This window comes from Rhipicephalus microplus, chromosome 3 (genome assembly GCF_043290135.1).
Source record: "Rhipicephalus microplus isolate Deutch F79 chromosome 3, USDA_Rmic, whole genome shotgun sequence".
Classification (NCBI taxonomy): domain Eukaryota; kingdom Metazoa; phylum Arthropoda; class Arachnida; order Ixodida; family Ixodidae; genus Rhipicephalus; species Rhipicephalus microplus.
The window spans coordinates 135,933,325-135,952,539 of record NC_134702.1 but is presented as its reverse complement, the minus strand read 5'-3'; the positions used below and the strand labels follow the sequence as shown (position 1 = coordinate 135,952,539).

The window sequence follows — 19,215 nt, the reverse complement described above, 5'->3', positions numbered from 1 at the left end:
AGTCTTCGTGAAGGTATGGGATATGGCACACTCATCCCCTGATGAAGGGAGGTCCCCTCCCGAAACTGTTGGGAAATAAATATATTTATCCTTGTTGACAACGCTCCCGTTGTGCCATATCCCATATATATATATATATATATATATACATATATATATATATATATATATATGCTTGGGCGCGTGCTCGGCTACACTGGGAAAACAATGAGAACGAAGTCAGATAATAGAACAACCAGCCAACGATAAGAGATTCCGTTTATTTGTTATTTATATATATATATATATATATATATATATATATATATATATATATATATATATATATATATATATATATATATATATGTGTGTGTGTGTGTGTGTGTGTGTGTGAAAAATCAATCCCACAAAATATTACTGTCCTTGAGATACCATAGCAGATTTTACTGTAATGTATCCTTAAGATGTCCACACCATGCTTTCATACACGTGAAAGCAGCGTGACTTTTGCAGTATTTATGTTAGCACAATGTGTCTTGAGCTCACATACATACAATATAGTCCAGTTTATTTATTTTCATTCCAATTCTTCAGAAATACCATCGTCTGGAATTTTTCGCGAGAAAAACTGCAGCTGACTTTCTTTGCCTTCCAGAATGTGAGCCGGCCGAACCATCATCTCCATAGCGGGATATGAGTAGTGGTAGAGATTGTTCAGGCGTTCTTGCACACTCCACTCGATGCCGTCAGCGTAGCTTGCGTGATAGCCATTGAGGTTGAGGCCATTTGGGTTGCACGCATGGCACGCCCTGTACCACCAGCCACCACGAAATAATTTTGCGCAGCTATCTGGACTCTTATCGTTGTCACGATCATAAGTGGAAAATTTTTCGCCGTCACAAAGTCTCATTCCATCCCAGCCTGGAAAGAATGCAATTTGTGGTAAACAAAACAAATCACCGTATATCTTGTGCTTTATTACAACGCTCATTTGGTAAAACAACCAAGCGAGGAATTTGTCCTTCGCTGGTACCTAAAATGAGATTTTTTTAATGGCTAACACTCTAGCTTTTTCAGAGGACTGTCATCTTATGCTTTACACTGCGAGTTATTGCTATAGACGGCAAGCTGGCTTGAATGAATTTTTGTGAAATTCATCATGTATATCAAACTTCTGATCCCTCAATTTTCGATACAAAATGGAGTGTAGACACGCTTTTTGCCTTTGACTTTGTACGAATGGCCACGCGTCAATACTTACTTGTGCATGATGTGGGGAGTTTTATTGCTCAGTTTCTTTGTTCAACAATATTTAGTGTTGATCGCACTGGCAAGGTGCAACATGACGTCATTCTTCAGTATGCAACACAATGCATTAGTCACAGTGATTGATCCGTGCGACTTATCAAAAGAGATCCTTATCAGCATCTTTGCATTCGATTACCTCCGATGCTCAAAACATTTTGTGTACTTTTCGAAAGAGACAACCTGAAGCCTTACACGCATGTGTATTTTCTGGTTCTCAAGGAAAGCAGTACCAAGTGATTACATGTTTTCACACGTTGGAAGTAGCCCCTCAAAAAGACCTTCTCGTGCTTTGTACACAGGAGGGCAAACATACTTATAATGTTCTGAGTATTTTTAGCACTACCACTGTGTCATTCTAAAGTACATCATCAAAAAGAAAGAACACAAGTTTTTTTTTTAGTAGTAACAGCTAAAGTCGTTCGGTAAGGAGTTATAAGTAAGCTATTTACGAATATAAGCAATAAAAAGATTGTATTTGTATGGAACACTTAAAAAATTCGCTTAGTTTCGTATTCGTACGAGAATAGTTATATCTCGGCAGTAGTTACTTTGCATTAAGTTCTGCTAATTATATTAGAAGTTTACTGAAAAAGTCTCCTAACATTGGTGTAGTGTTTCTCTTGTTTGCTTTTTATTTCTTAATTGCTAGTATTTTTTATTCAGCCTCCTGTTGCCCAGTTTCAAAATCATGGTGGTGAGGTGAGCATTGAGTAACGTTGTGTTGCTTGCGCACGGAAATATAGTGCACATAAAAGCACAAACCTGGTGGGCCAAGAAGAGCTCCCACATGTATCGTGTAATTCTCCTCAGAACTAGCCACACTAACACTGCCGTAATAGATATTGATACTGTGTTCTGTGCTATTCCTGAGCACAATACGCAAGCTCATTTTTTTAGCGCCAGAAGTCAAGGCGTTCAGTGCTTCGTTCCCTGTAAAAAATAATAGAGAAACATGAAATAATGCCATTTCGTCAATTCCTCACTGTTCTGGTGCTCTGTATGAATGTATATATAATAAAAGTTTGGTGATAGCCATAGCAGCCATCGAAATTACGTCGAATAATTACACTCGACTATATGGTAAAATCACGTGCGCGTTTGGCCAGACACATAACCGCACGGTTACTTGTTTTCGCAGCATGAGTATAAAACAAGTCTTTAGCTTTATAAAAATATTACCAACAAATATAGACTTTCAAGATGTACGTTGAAATAGTTATTGTCATTTTCTACTTCGGTTTGCCAAGAGGACTCCAGGAAACATTGTCCAGCTCAACCAACGTTATGACCCGGTAAAGGACTGTAAGACGGTAATTCAATTAAAGTAAATCGTGCGTCTCAACTTCCCATTACTCCACTACGTGTACCGCCCTGTTAGCAGAGGCACGTGCAAGGCGGAGGGGAGGGGGCGCAAGAGGGCAGCTCTCTGTCCCAAATTAACTGAGATGGGAGGCACATATCCTGCCCCATACATTGACTTAGTAGCAGCGAGGAGGTGCTGCTATATTCCTTTGCCCCTCCCTTCTTCAATGGGCAACCCTGCACAAGCATATGACCATTAAGTTTCTTAGAGCTCCATCATCATATATAAGTGACTTTTGAAAGGAGAAAAGGAAGAAATAAGCGCAGTTTTGGTGCTGCCTATTTCTTAATGGAGAGCACCTTCACAGTTCTGTGCACAGAACAGGGGTGAGGAAGGATTAAAAATGATAGGGAGGAATTAAAGGTATGAAGATAGAGCTAGAGGCGCAGGAAAAAAGAGAGGTGCAGGGACAGCCACATACGGAAGTAAGGAAAAGATAGGAAATATGAACACGGTCGCAGAAGTCCGAGGACGGGGCGCCATGCGAAAGCTTTTGTCGGCGTCAGATGATGGCGTTGGGCGAGCCAGTCTGCCAGAGCTGCGCTGTCGTCGGAGATCGCGGGGGTACAACCAGTCGGCACGAAATCCAGCGACACATATGCGAATACTACATTGGCTACTAAGTAATAGAGTGTCTTTATCCCATGAAGGAAGCACTAGCTTCCTCGTGTCCACTGTTTACTCACAGCCTGTTTTTTTCTAGTGAGCAGATCAATACAACTGCAAAATGTTTAGTGGTCTACGGGTACCGATCTTTAGAACGGTTGTTCTGAAAATTTCTGCCTCTGTCAGGCTGCACCTTAACCTGAGCCTTGGTGGGAAATTCGAGACTCCGGGATGCTTTAGGAGGCAGACAGCACGTGCCGCAGCTTTTATAAAAAAGTGAAGCAAGTATGTGCGCACATTTATAGATATGCTTGCTTGAACGAAGTTCATAATCACTTGGAAGGACACCCGAAACCAAGGATCCTGGAAACCGGTGGTACTGCAGCAAACATTTAACTGCCCTTCACCCAAAAAAGTGTGGAAAAAGCAAAACTTAGCTGCCATTTTTATGTGTGAACCATTTCAATTAGTGGAAAGACGTTATCGGGTGTTTAAAGAAACTGCAGTGTTTCTCGAACATCACACATTTTTGTCGTCATTATGAGTGAAGTAAAAAAAAGAACTGAGTAATAAAGGAACGGCGTAATAACTTATTGATGCTGACATTGCAATGTTTTATGCTTTACACCATTAGTGAGAATGTGTAGCGAAAAACACTTTTTCTAAATGATTCCCTATGAAGCCAGAATAAATGAGAGAATATTTGAGAGAAATAAAAGGCCTTCATGTACAATTTTGTGGCCAACAGGACCTCTGCGCATGTTGGGGAGGAAAAGACAGGGCAGTGACCGTCGGGCCACGTTAGGCCTGTCGTTTCTATACAATTGTAGTCTTTGTCAACAAGAGCAAAACAAACCATGTTTCAACTTCAGATAGCGTACTTTTAGATACGAAGGAGCTTACAGAAAGCGCTGCGTCCGTAACTCCCTCCTCCTTCCGGTGGAATCCAACCCCTACTATGCAAGCGCCTCCGCCCCTCCTCTCTCTAATCTGCTGCATTCCTCTTTATGCCCTCCCATGGCGTCCACACCACCATGGTGAATGCGCGCTCCATACCTCTTCCTCGCCTCTCCTGCCGTACTCCCTCTCTCTCCACTAGGAATCCTCTACGGTGCTAGGCGCACGACAAGTGGTGCGACAGCTGCATACTACACTGGGGGCGCTACGATAGTTCCGTGGTAAGACGGAACTCGCGAGCCTCCCACTCTTCTGCGCAACGCCGCGATAAACGCCCGTGTCAACGCCGCCGCCAGTGTTAGCCTTAGCGACAGAACAAGCTCTCAAAACTTACCCCACCTCCTTCTCAAGCTAATTTCTCCCACTGCTCGCACTGACTCATAGTTTCTTTTAGCGGAAGATGGTAAATAATTATTTATTGTCGCCCTCCCTCATCATGTAGAGCTGTTAACTAAAGTCACTAGCTTTCGCTAATGTGCTAGAACTCCCCGCACAAGCACATGGTACTATGACGCCACCGTGAGCCATGCTTCATCAAATGTGAATGAGGCACACAACGTATCTAGCCCCACTTTGAAATTCTGGCTGTTTAGTACGTGTTATGGCTGCCTAAATGCATACTTCTAAACACCCTAGAGGTCCAGACGATATGACACGCCCATAGTTTGCATCTTAAAGGTTTTCACGCGGTACTCATTCAGTTCGTTGTTTCACATTTCGGGCGGGAAAACCCTATTAGCAAGGAAGTGATCAGCAGGACAGTCAGGCATTGACGCGTTATTTCTTATGCTTAGTTGACCGTTTATCAAAAGCTCTGAGATATGACAATGAGCTATGTTGCAGTCCTACTTCAGGCATAAAAGCTGTTGAATAAAAAAGACTTTGGAAAAAATTGAACTGGTTCTTCCTTTAGCCAACTTACCTATCCAGTACTCTTGGTTTGGACTTCCGAATCCTTGCGCGTACTCGTTCCAATCTCGGTAAAAATTGAAAACTCTGTTCCCGAACTGTCCACGTCTCTGAATTACCTATCATAAAAAAAAAGACAGGTGCATGCCTAAGCAGTACAAGTATCCTAATTTGCTCAAAAAGATATGCACTCGGTCACTTCAAGAGTGCCAAAGTTTATTATCACCAACATTATCATGATAATCACCAAAATAGCAATGACAAGGAGACCATTTTCGGCCCACTTCACAAAGGATGGGTCGTCGAGTGCCTTAGAATGTTTTCTTTTCGCTTCAGTGCATCGGCGCAGTTGAGGGGCGTATCCAGAATATTTTTTCCGGCAAGGCAGGAGGGGGGGGGGGTTAACTCATACTTTGTGTTTGTTTGAGCGTGCTTATGTTTGTGCGCGTGTGTATATTGCCGCATGCTGTTAGGCACCTACCGAAGTCTCGCGCCGCTTCCTGCTCTTATGAATTTTGCCACACCAACTGACAAGCCAAACGCGCCAATCTGGCTGCACGTGTCACCACATCGCGCGCTGGAAAAGGAACGCTGGCGGTTTTTCGAGGAGCAGCTCGAGGCGAGACGCAAGAAAAGAAGTTGACGAGGTTTTGACGAGTGAGCTCACAACCTTTGTGTATTTTGTTGACGGGCACAAGTTCGCCATTAATAAACAGCTGTTTCAGCTTCCGGCACTGTATTTGTTCGTTACAAACTGGTGGAGGTGCGGGGTATGATTCCAAGCCCATCTCAGCATAGGGAACATAGCCCAGAACCCCGAAGGTTGGAGCCAGCGCTGTTGATTCCCGTACACCAACGAACGAGTCGTCGCCTACGAGGTGAGCAGCCCAAGTTTGGTGCCCTCTTCGATTCTTCGAGGCCAGTGGAGGACGTAAGTTCCGGAGCCCCGGCAATGGCCACCCAAGCGACTTCATTTCCATCGCATATCGCCATGGACCCGCCCCGCATACCAGAAGTATTTCACGTTGATAATTTCGAGGATTCCGAGGACTGGCTCGACGGTTTCGAACGCGTTGCCAGACTGAACGGTTGGAACGAAGACAGGAAACTTCGCTACGTCTACGTGGCACTGAAAGATTCTGCACGTACGTGGTTCGAAAACAACGAAGCGTCCTTATTATCGTTGGACGACTTTCGAAGAGAGTTTCTTGCTACGTACCCAAACACGGACCGCAAATAAAAGGCAGAGGCCGCTCTTCAGACGCGAAACCAACGAAACAACGAGAGCGTCGCCATGTAAATTGAAGGCATGTCTCGACTGTTCCGCCGGGCCGACCCGAACATGGCTGAAGAAAAGAAGTTGTGGCACCTGATGCGTGGAGTGAAGGAGGAGCTTTTTGCAGGCCTGGTGCGTAATCCACCGCGCTCTCTTGCTGAGTTCAGATCAGAGGCGACCATGATAGTAAAGACCCTGCAGCAGCGCGCGCGCCAATACAACAGGGACGTAAGCGTCTCCTATGTTATCGCGGCGTCGACAACCCTCACGAGTAACATTGAGCTCTTGCGTGAAATGATGAGGGCTGTCGTAAAAGATGAACTCCAGAAAATACAAATGACTAAAGCTCATCCAGCGATGTCCTCACTTGCCGACGTTGTGCGCGAAGAAGTGCGGCAAGCGGTTCTACAACACAACCTCATGTACTACAGCGCGCACAACCGGAGCCTCCGCCTCAGTTGTCGTACGCGCAAGCTGTACGACAGAACCTCGGACGCATTAATCGGCCGGCTGCGACTGCTGTGATGCCTCCGACGTTTTCTGCGAGTACGCCGCTACCAGTTCCGGAAGCAAGACCGCGTAAGAGCGATGTATGGCGCACTGTAGACCGGCGGCCCCTTTGCCACCACTGCGGAGAAGCAGGTCACCTTTACCGGGCGTGCCAGTATCGTCGAGCGGAACTGCGTGGTTTTCCAGTCAATGCACCATGCCCACGGAACGGAGAACGGCCCTACGAAATTGAAGAATACTTGTCTTCACGCTATTCACCTCAAGACACGCAACAACGGGAGTCGCGTTTGACAGCACCGATGCGCTATCGGTCGCCGAGTCCTCGTCCGTCATCAAATCTCCAAAGATCGCGTTCACCTAGCCCGAGGCGGAAAAACTAGAGCCAGCGACCTCTGGAGGTGAGGCCGCTGATATATTGACAACTGAGGACCCTTCACTGTTAGCCCGACAGGATGGTGGCAGTTACGCAATGACGGACAAGTGCAGTAGTGGCGACGTCACCTCCGAGATATTAGTCACGATCGACGACCTCGAGGCCATTGCGCTAATAGACACTGGTGCAGACTATTCCGTTGTCAGTTATGCTCTCGCAAAGAAGCTTAAGAAGGTGATGACTGAGTGGACCGGACCTCAGATACGTACCGCTGGAGGGCACTTAGTTAGTCCCGTGGGGTTATGCACCGCAAGGATAGGAATAAGAGGATTTGTGTATGTCGGCAGCTTTATTGTGCTTCCTGAGTGCTCCCGGGAACTGATTATAGGCATGGACTTTTTGCAAACAAACAATGCAGTCATTGACTTGCAAGAGTTCCAGGTTTCGTTTTCTACGGAGAATGCCGTCGCCTTCTATCATGCGGAGAAACCAATCGTTCTACCTCTCTGCACTGTGGACGAAGATGTGACCGTGCCGCCACGTTCCAGTGTGACCGTTCTTGTGAGGAGTGAAGTTCTTCGTGACTGTGACGGATTAGCTGACGGAAACATCAGACTGCTACTAGAAAAAGGAGTATGCGTGGCAAGAGGCCTGGTGAGCCTTCGTGATGGATGTGCGTATGTCCTATTAACTAACTTTCGAAATGAGCTGCAGCATGTTGCGAAGGGAACATCGGTGGCATCGCTGCATGAGTACGTGCAAGTCTCAGATGTTTGCACTCTTGATAAAGCTTCAGAGACAGTAGATAACGTACTCCAGTCAGTAGACATTGACAGAGAGCTCTCGTCATCTCAGAAGCAACAGATTGCTCACCTCATCAGAGAGTTCGCCGAGTGCTTCTCCACCTCGTCGAAAGTCGGACGTACTCCCGTCGCAATGCACCGTATCGTGGTCGAAGAGCACGTGAGACCTGTGCATCAGCGCCCATACCGAGTAGCGCCAAAAGAAAGGAAAGCCATCAAGAACCAAGTGTAGGAAATGCTCAGCGATGATGTAATTCAGCCATCCAACAGTCCGTGGGCATCACCGGTAGTGCTAGTCAAAAAGAATGACAACACTCTGCGGTTTTGCGTTGACTACAGAAAGCTGAACCAAGTCACAAAGCGTGATGTTTCCCTACTTCCACGAATTGATGATGCCTTGGATAAGTTACGCAATGCTCACTTCTTTTCATCATTGGACTTAAAAAGTTGATATTGGCAGATCGAGGTGGACGAACGAGATCGTGAAAAAATGGCGTTTGTGACCCCAGACGGACAATACGAGTTCAAAGTGCTCCCTTTCGGTTTGTGCTCTGCTCCCGCTACCTTCCAGAGGATGATGGACACTGTGCTCTCCGGACTCAAATGGCATTCGTGTCTCGTCTACCTCGACGATGTAGTGGTTTTTTCTTCAACCTTCGAGCAGCACATCCACCGACTGAGAATGGTACTGGATTTCGTTCGCGTGGCAGCACTGACCATCAAACCGCAAAAGTGTCACTTTGGATTTCGTCACCTTCGGTTCTTCGGGCACATAGTGCGGAAGGCATCCGCCCAGACCCGGAAAAGATTGCAGCAGTTGAAAATTTTCCGACACCACAAGACAAAAAGCCCGTCAGACGATTACTGGGACTATGTGCCTAATACAGACGCTTTGTTGAAAACTTTGCTAAGGTCGCTGAGCCTTTGACACGGCTAGCGAAAGAAAGTGTACCATTTTCTCGGCGGGAGGAACAAGAAGCGGCTTTCTCAGAGTTGCGACGCCGTTTGCAGTCTCCTCCAATACTTGCCCATTTTGACGAAGAGGCCGATACAGACATACATACCGACGCGAGTAACGTTCGCCTTGGTGCCATCCTCGTTCAGTGGCAGTATGGAGAAGAAAAGGTCATTGCTTACGCGAGCCGCACTCAATTGAATGCTGAGTACAATTACTCAGCGACAGAGAAAGAGTGTCTCGCAGTTATATGGGCCATCAGGAAGTTTCGCCCATACCTCCACGGCAGACCGTTTCGAGCAATCAGTGATCATCATTTATTGTGTTGGCTGGCAAACATCAAGGACCCTTCAGGAAGACTTGCTAGATGGAGCCTGCGTCTGCAGGAACATGGCATCACTGTAGTCTACAAGTCCGGTCTCAAGCACAATGACGCGGATTGCCTGTCTCGCGCACCTGTTGAGTCTCCGTCATCTGACCAACAACAAGACATCCCATTTCTTGGAGTTCTGAATGTGTCGGAGATTGCTTGTCTTCAGCGAAAGGACCCGGAACTATGCCCGCTTATCCAATACTTGGAGGGTCACCAAATTAAGGTACCACGAGTTTTCGTCCGTGGTTTGACATCCTATGTCCTCCGGAACGACGTCCTATACAAGCGCAATTTCTTAAACACCAGTGAGACGTTTCTGCTTCTTGTACCATCATCATTGCGAGCAGAAATATTAGAAGCGTGTCATGATGACCCATCGGCTGGCCATATGGGTAGTAGTCGCACTTTGGCCAGAATTCGCCGGAAGTATTATTGGCCGAAATTAAGGGATTCGGTGCACCATTATGTTAAGTCATGCTGGGATTGCCAGAGACGTAAAATACCACCATCGAAACCAGCGGGTCTGTTGCATCCAATAGAGCCACCAAAAGAGCCATTTCAGCAAGTGGGAATGAATTTGCTTGGTCCATTTCCTCCATCTTCATCGGCAAAGCGCCGGATTGTTGTAGCAACCGACTACATGACTCGATATGCTGAGACATCGCCTCTCGCGAAAAGAATGGCAAACGAAGTAGCCCACTTTTTCGTCACTCAGATTGTACTACGACATAGCGCACCACAGGTTGTCATTACAGACAAAGGAACAGCATTTACTGCCCGTTTGATGCAGTCTGTTATGAAGCTCACCCACACCGACTACAGAAGGACTACAGCATACCATCCGCAAACAAACGCATTAACCGAAAGGCTCAATAGAACTCTCGCCGACATGATCTCGATGTATGTGGACGTTGAGCACCAGACATGGGACAGTATTTTGCCTTATGCAACATTTGCGTATAATACCGCAGTACAACAAACGACACACTTCACGCCATTTCAACTTGGTTATGGTCGGACGGTCACAACGACGTTAGACGCGATGTTACCTGTGAACGATTCGAATGAGAGTGACCCACACATCAGCGACTACATAGAAAGAGCAGAAGAGGCACGGCAATTGGCAAGACATCGTATCATTTTGCAACAAGGCTCCGATGCAAGTCGCTATAATCTGAAGCCGAGAGACGTACAGTACAACCCCGGAGACACATTGTGGGTGTGGACGCCTATACGCGCACCTAGCCTATCGGAAAAACTGATGCGGCGCTATTTCGGCCCTGACAAAGTACTTCGCCGGTTAGGCACGCTAAACTACGAAGTAATTCCTGAAGGGCAAGTGTGCTCAGCCCGACGCAGGAATCGCCCAGAAGTCGTACATGTAGTACGAATGAAACTGTACTACGAAACTCACTGAACGAGGCAACTGATAAATGTGCTCAAACATCAGATAAATACTCCTTTATAAAACTGTTCGACGTCAGCGTACGCATCGGGACGATGCGTTTCGGGAGGGGGACTAATGCCGCATGTTGTTAGGCACCTACCGAAGTCTTGCGCCGCTTCCGGCTATTATGAATTCTGCCACACCAACTGACAAGCCAAACGCGCCAAGCTAAACGTGCCATGCAACGCTGGCTGCACGTGGGACCACATCACGCGCTGGAAAAGGAACGCTGGCGGTTTTTCGAGAAGCAGCTCGAGGCGAGACGCAAGAGAAGAAGTTGACGAGGTTTTGACGAGTGAGCTCACAACCTTTGTGTATTTTTTTGACGGCCACAAGTTCGCCATTATTAAATAGCTGTTTTAGCTTCCGGCACTGTATTTGTTCGTTACAATATATATAAAAGGAAAATGAAACATTCAGGGGCATGTTCAACCACCAAACGCCTCCCCCATTGTTCATGCCACTGGTACAGGTTAAGTTGCTGTTACAGATCACATTCAGTGTGGAGCAAATGATTGCAATGTTGTAAGGGTTCTGTTGGGGACATGCTAACGGCGAGATAAAGAGAAAATGAGAGGGTGTGAGAGAGAGAGAAAGAAATACAAACAGGGAAACAAAGTGAGGGAAACAAAGAAGAAAGACGAGACGAAGAAAAATTGATGAAATAAAACTTATTTTTCTTGATGAGGCAGCCACTTGACCCTAGAACACCTGGTTTGACGCATGTGCTTTCTGAGGTTTGCCTCGGCTAAAGTTGATTATCACCAACATCTTCATCACATTAGGGACGATAAAAATGAAATGAATTATAAGCGTGTGCTATCGCGGCCATCATAATTACATGGGTTGCATTTTTTCCCAACAGCTTGCATCAATTCCCGGTATTTCTTCTCCGCTTGTTTGAGTTTCCGGATCCATAAAACTTTTCACTTGCTCATTACCGGAAGCCAAGTAAAGGCACGTTGATCAACGGCGTGGTAAAACCCTTTTATAGAGAGGTCGCTGCCTCATTACTTGAAGATAAGTGAAGTAATTTGAAGTGCCAATAAAAACAAAAGATCAAATAGCTACCCTCAGGCTAGCATAGAATATATCCCCCTCATTGATGCACAGGGAAGGTTAGCTGTTTCGGGGCAACGATAGCCCACGACCGCCCGGGCCCTTAAAGTTCTCCGTGTAAGCAGTTGAGGGGCCTTTGCCTTTTGCGAAAGTGGGGGCTAACGAAGCTTTTTTTGTGCGTGCCAGAAGCACCCCATTCTTTTCGTTACTCTACTCTCGCATCAGGAAATTTTCACTTCTAACTACCTAAATCCACCATGCCAAGAATCGCGCCTTCAAACGCGTGTTTCCGAGCGCAATCCTTCACCTACTACAGACAATAAGTATAAAGTATATTCATCCTTCATATTCAGGCAACAATGACATGTGGAAATTTGAAATGACAAGTATCTTTCACAAAACACAAGATTGTTATATCGTAATGGGCTGACCAAGCACAAGCGCACGATTGAGGGTGGATAGATTATTGAATAATGGCACGTACAAATACACAAGAGACCATTGTACCTTCAAGAGCAGTAATTCTAAAAGTTTGCCAGCGCCTACTTTTTTTGCCTACAAGGGCCATGCCGGCTTATGATAGTTATTAAAGCTTATCTTAAAAGTGTACTTACCGTCCAGCCTCCGCCATCTGCTTCCATATCACAATACACATCCTGCCCTGTAGAAAGGGCTTTTCTGTGGAAAATTCGGAAGACACCACTCTTGTGCTGGCCGTAACGCAGGAGATCGCTGCACTGTCGAGGTCGACGGCACTCTGTAGAAAGCATTCTACGTAAATAGATATATAAAATGACACCGGCTTTGGCGTAATCGTTTCCTGACCTCAAATTTTTGAAATAAATATATTCTGATGTTTTGGCAACTGTACCATTATGTAATTATTATAAAGTTGTCTAGCAACGTATCACAATTCTTTCCTCGTGTACCTCTCCTGCGACCGTAGGTTTTGTAACAATTCCAACATTTCTGTGCAGCAAAGTTTCTTTTGTACCCATTTGTGGTGGGAATAGAGATTGGAGTAGTGTATTTAAACACAGAAACAAGTGACGCTTTTTTGGCCAAAGCACACAGGTACAGCAGTGGAGCCGTAATAAATCCCTTAATGTGAAACATTTTTCTTTGAAAGTGACAAACTGAAGCAAAGTACTACATTGAATATAGATTACGTAGTACGCTTCCGTTTTTCGTGGTGTGCGGGTGCCATAGCCTGAAACAACGTCATTGTAGAGGTATCTCTTCACTGAACCAAAATGCATTAGAAATAAGACATTCAAGGCTTTAAGCGACGAACCACACCCCTAGCCTACCTTCATGGTTTTTTTTCCCTCAGATGGTGCGACAGGGGTACTATCGACAGGGGTACTTTGGAATAGACACGACGTGTTCGGCCAAAGTTTTCGTGCTTGGAGTTTCGTGCTGCTATATCAGTGCAAGAAAACCGATGTCGGTTAGTAAGTTAGGCTCAAACGTCGTGGCGCTGCTGAGGGATCTTGAAGGTTAGTTAGGTCTAGGTCTTGTAACAGGCAGGTCTAACAGATTTCTGTCGGACATGACAGCTGATTGGCCCCCATGTTTGTCACAATACGAGATTGCCCTTCAAGTATAAGCAAGTTAAATAAAGCTTTTAGGAACAACCCCCAGAACCATGGAACACATCTGGAAACTCTTTGGACCACCGAATTCAACTAACAAATTGTCACTCTGATGTACATATGACGTTGCACTTTATCGTAAACGCTGAATGATATTGTAGGATCTCATGTGAACACCGAACTGGTGGCAAATAAAACAATCTGCTTACTTTTTATGTATAGCAGCAAATGCAGGAACTCTTGAAGTTTTCGTCCCGCTTTCTCTTCGGGTTCCTCTATCAGTTCTTCAGCATCTTCTTTTCCTTTGATTTCGGACGTCGAATTCACGACAAAAATTGATGCCGTTAAAAGAACGTGAAGAACCATGAAGCTGCTTCTCATCTTTCTCGTGGCTGCCTCGGCACTGGAATAAAAGATTAATACACATTTTTTGCTGTCACTACAAAATAAATAAGGGTGGTAACCACCAAAGGAATGTAGGCACACTTGCGTTCTTCGGACTAGATGGTGGTGACAGATCAATTGTGTAAGAATACAAAGATGGAAAAGCTCACATGGGGTAGAGTGGCACTAGCGGCTAGCATCACAGCCTCTGTACGTTGCACGCCTTTATAATACACACTTCAAAATATCGTTCATTAGAAAACATCACCCCTCACTCTCTACCGAGTATCTTCAACTATGCACCATATTTCTACAGCTTTAAGAGGTAAATCTTCAAACAAGGTGGAGAGGTTTCACATAATGCATGTAAATTTGCTTGAAAGCATATAGATAATTGTAGTACTCGAAGTCTAAGGGGTCTTTTTGTGACTAGTACTTTATTATTATTTTTTTGTAATCTTGTGGCAGTGTTCCCCAATATTGCCAGGAGACGCTTCAGATGAACACCATAAGGATGACGAAGGCACAAGGGATATCTCGAATAGACAGAGGTTCATCTCGTTTGGCCAATTCCCCAGTGAGGGTGTGTGCCACAGATTCCAGATTCTTTCTTTTCCTCTTGTTCGCCTGTCCTTGAGCGCATTATGTATTCTTATCAACTGTTCCTTTGTTTTGGCAAAGGAATCTACAATTAGGTTCGGAGAAACTTTAGAGTAAATATTGATGTATAAAGATTTGAGTGATAACGAATGCTATCAATATTCTGCATATGCAATTCTGGGACCTTTATTTGTTCAATAACTGTTAAAAGTGTGGAGAAACAGAAAACGAGAATTCGCATTATCACTTCCCAGGGTGACTTCTTGGGGTACGAAAATACCCTCAAATTGCCAACAAGCAGGAAAAAGTAGTCTAGTCATTCACAGATTCGCTCATTCAGCTTTTTTGAAATTTCTCGTCACCAGCAGTGTATCTTCGTAAAGGTTACGTTGCGTTACAAAAGAAAGAGAAAGAAATTGGGGAGACAAATTGTGAAACCAGTAAACTAACACCATTATAGAAAATAGCAAAAAATACTAGCTATTAAAGACTGAAATGAAAGAAAGTGCCATTACAAAAATTGCAAGTATCTTGCAAATAGCACAAGGTATTTCTTTGTGTTGCAAGACGTGTAATGTTGTGACTTGTAATTGAATATTGTTTTAAAAAGAAAGATGCTTGAATTACGGTAGCTTAGGCGAAAATGGCATTGCCCAAAAGCTCGTTTACTGTAGTATACACAACTACAGAAACGTGTAGACAAATTCAATAAGCGCGGCACAGAATACACTATTTTCGTTTTTTTTACCCGCAGTGACATGACTGTCACCCAAATTGAAATCCGTTAAAGTGCATGAAAAGTCATTCTTTCTGTCGGTGGAATACTAATCCACGAATTTCGAATCAAATGTGACGCGTGCAAAGGGTTAGCACCGCCAATAAACGCGAACATGAAACATGCCATCCAAAATAAATGGACATATAAGTCTATTCACACAAATCAAATCATGAGGTTTTTTCTGGACAATGATTCATATTTCTGCTAGCTAAAACTAGTTATGTTAGGCGTGACAGTCACAAGTTTTAAAAGCACTTGAAAATGTTTCTCTCATTTCATAAATATTGGCGTCATGTATATTGTTTTGCTGCATTTCAAATAGGTCAAGTTTGTCGCCAATCAGCAATGAGTATGGTATATATGCTATTTCTTTAAAAGAAAATATATGTATCATTCCGTCTCTCCTAACGTCATCGTTAGGCGACGATTCTTCACAGCCATCCTCAGTAAACAGTGGATGAAGTCTGCCCAGTCTTACAACAAGCTATTACAAATCTCTCAAACAGGGCCCGGACATGTCTTCGCAAAATAAAAAAAAAGCTCGAATAATCATGAATACAAACCAAGCATATTTCATATACCTGAAGGCTATAAGCAGTAGTCTGCAACAAAAGCCAATGAGACCTCACGTTATATTTGTTTGCTAACAGTCTTCGCCTCTCGTCTGCAATGAATAACATAAATAAGTATAATTTTTTCCCTGTGATTCAATATATTTTTCATTTTCTTAATATGTAATCAACCCTTCTTAGTGCATTCCTGTTCCACTGGCGTTGATAGAGTTAATTGTTGCGTACTTGAAAGCGCTGTATGGACGCTAAGTTATTGGTCTCTTTTGGTCAGCCCAAATGGGATCAGGACGTAGAAGTGTAATTGCAATGAATTGCGATCACTATTTTACTCATTTCTTCTTTTAGTGCAAGCTACATACAAAAGTGCTTGCTGCTATGGTCCTATAGTACTGACCCCTAAATTTGATCAAGAGCGTAAAATTACTCAGATCAAGAAGAAAATGCTTTCTATGAAAAAGGACACTGAAAGATATCGATGCACAAGGAAGCAAAATATGGCAGAAACCATGCAAAGGAAGTGAACCATTACCATTGACAGCTAGTATCCTACTGCCTGCCCTGCTCATTCAAAGGCTTCTTCGCCCTTGAATGAGCACGGCACGCATTCCTTAGCGAACTTCGGTGAGTTAGAGCTTATCTATCTATCTATCTATCTATCTATCTATCTATCTATCTATCTATCTATCTATCTATCTATCTATCTATCTATCTATCTATCTATCTATCTATCTATCTTTCTGTCTGTCTGTCTGTCTGTCTGTCTGTCTGTCTGTCTGTCTGTCTGTCTGTCTGTCTGTCTGTCTGTCTTGCTACCAACGACTTTTAGTTTTTCAGACCATTTCGAATTTCGTACCGATAACAAAGTCGGTATGACATAACATGACTATATGACAAGCATAAGCGACAAGTTATAACATAAAAATTATCACATCTATGTCATAAATGTCATGATTTACATTTCATAGTCGTGCTGCTCTCGCGGTATTTTTGTTCATGACTTGTTGAAAAAGTGGTATAGTATAACATTATGTACACTGCACGACGAACACAAGTGACAGACACTACCGGGTAAATCACGAAATGCATGTCGTGTAAGTAATGACTATATGCCACGATCACGTTGCGCTCACGGTCGTTTCACTACTTTACATATACCAAAATTGGTATTACGTGAAGAAAAATGGATGACGATTGTATGTAACTGATGAAAACATAACAATGACGAGATGCGTGTATTGTAACAACATGACTACATGCCATGCTCATGATGTGCTCACGGCCGTTTTGCTAGCTTCACATATACAAAATCTGATATTACGGGACGTGAATGGAGAGCTAAGGTATGTTACTGGTGCAAACATGATAATCATGAGATGCATTTCATGCAACAACATCACTACATGCCCCATTCATGACGCACTCGCGGCTGTTTTACTTGCTTCACATATATGAAATTTTGTGTTACGTGACGCGAAGTGACGATGAACGTAAATGAGACATCCAAACAATAATGATGACATGCGTGTCATGTAACGACATGACTACATGACACACTCATGATACAATCACGGCCGTCTCGCTTGCTCCACATATACCACATTTGGTTATATGGGACGTGAATAGATGATGAAGGTATGTGATTGGTGCGAACTATGAAAACCGTGTCATGTAACAACATGACTACATGTCAAGCTCACGATGCGCTCACAGCCGTTTTGCTAGCTTCAGATATACCAAGTTTGGTACTACGTGACGCGAATGCGCGACGAAGGTAAATGACATGCCCAATTATGATCATGAATTCATGCATGCCATGTAAAATATGACTACATGTTACGCTCATAGTGCTCTCGCGGCCGTTTCGCTAGCTCCACATATACCGAATTTCGTATTACGTCATATAAATGGACGAGAAAGGTAAGTGACACGTCCAAACTCAATAATCCTGATACGCTTATTATGTAAAGCATGACTACATGCTAAGCTCGTAGCGTGCTTACAGCCGTTTCACTAGCTAAACATATAAAAAATTTCGTATCCCGTGTCATGAATAAAACGAAGGTAAACGACACGAGGAAACATTGATTGTCTTGACATGGAAGTCTTGTACGGCATATTTTACGTTCGCCTCGTAACGATGTGCTGATTTTAAAGTGACATATCAACCTTCCTCATTCATGCTTCGCCTACCATCGATTCGCACTGTATGTAGGATCTGTCAATTTTTTTGAGGTGATTGATGCGGCAGTAATGATTCATTATTTCTCACTGTCAAAGCAGGATAACTTTTATGCTCTTCCTCGTTACCTCAGGATGGAACTATACAGTATTTTTTTTAATGCAGGAATAACCTCTTTTGCTATGTGTTGGCCGGTGTAAGCCACAACAGCCACTAAGTTACTGCTGTCATTCACTAGGCGCACTTCTACCGACTTTCTCTTTGCAAACTCACCCACAGGGAATCTCCACCTCATTCACTTCGCTTCTTTTTGTGGCTTATGTACAACTTATGAATGGTTTGATAAATATAAATTTCAGCCCATGACTCATCTAAATGACCTTCTTTGTAGAAATGAGGAAATGCTAGCAATATTATTGCTTGCGGAAGCAATTAAACAAAACCAGTCATAATATTCACAATCTTGAACCTGTTACAACTTGCGGATATAACATAAAACGACAACCAGATTGCGTGACATGTATTCCGTTTATATTACGTTTTTTATTGGGTGCATAAAAGGAATGTGAATTTGATATACAAGAGGTTTTTGTTATGTTGTCATTTTTGGTATAATTATCACCATTTATTATAGTAATAGAAGTAACAATAAAATAATAAGAGTAGGAATATTAATAACACATAAAATGCATACCTGGTGACCTCTACGGATATCCCAACTTTCTCACATTACGAGGACTACCGAGCCTTGCGCAGGGGTCTCGCTGATACAAAGCATAAAAACCCTTTGTCAAAATCACCCAACGTCAGTATTTTTACATGTCAAAATACAATGAAAGCTGATGGACATATAAAGACAATGTGCGGCAAAATATCCGACATTACTGAACGCTAAACAATAGGAATTCTCTTGAATGTATTTTTGTCTTCTTTCGACTTTCTTCGTTGAAATGAAGCACGATAAATGGGACAAGGTAAAAAAGTACAGACTGGACATTTTGCCTTCATTTGATTACGTTGCATCAGAGCATGACCTTGTTCTTTTGCTAGTCAGTTTCCTTCATCCAATCAAAACCAACTATGAATTTTGTTGAAGCGCTGCTGACAGAGCCATTGGCTGTACACATAACGGGTAAAAACGGTCGTTCTTTTCAAGAAACAAAACTGCTTACAATAAAATTGGAGC

At 43.7% G+C, this 19,215-nt stretch overlaps 1 protein-coding gene across 2 annotated transcripts; it reads right to left on the bottom strand.

The window, feature by feature from the left end:
• Positions 1-533: 533 nt before the first annotated feature.
• LOC119188161 (techylectin-5A) lies at positions 534-18,843 on the bottom strand. Of its 2 annotated transcripts, XM_075890299.1 has the most exons (7): positions 18,724-18,744; positions 15,860-15,942; positions 13,726-13,919; positions 12,536-12,678; positions 5,139-5,244; positions 2,053-2,220; positions 534-903 (listed from the first exon to the last, which is right to left on the bottom strand). In XM_075890299.1, exons 3-7 carry the CDS (start codon positions 13,895-13,897, stop codon positions 560-562), a joined length of 933 nt encoding a protein of 310 aa, XP_075746414.1. In that variant the 5' UTR covers positions 13,898-13,919; positions 15,860-15,942; positions 18,724-18,744; the 3' UTR covers positions 534-559. The 2 variants fall into 2 exon arrangements, with proteins under 2 accessions (XP_075746414.1, XP_075746413.1); XM_075890298.1 differs by lacking the exon at positions 15,860-15,942 and having other exon boundaries at positions 18,724-18,843.
• Positions 18,844-19,215: the final 372 nt, after the last annotated feature.

What these genes read in the sequence shown, in the direction of transcription:
- LOC119188161 (XM_075890298.1), bottom strand. Translation starts at nt 13,897, where the DNA reads ATGAGAAGCAGCTTCATGGTTCTTCACGTTCTTTTAACGGCATCAATT. An exon ending in CAGATGGCGGAGGCTGGACG is followed by an intron (nt 5,245 to 12,535) that starts GTAAGTACACTT and finishes TTTTTATGATAG; the next exon opens with GTAATTCAGAGACGTGGACA. An exon ending in AGCTCTTCTTGGCCCACCAG is followed by an intron (nt 904 to 2,052) that starts GTTTGTGCTTTT and finishes CATTCTTTCCAG; the next exon opens with GCTGGGATGGAATGAGACTT.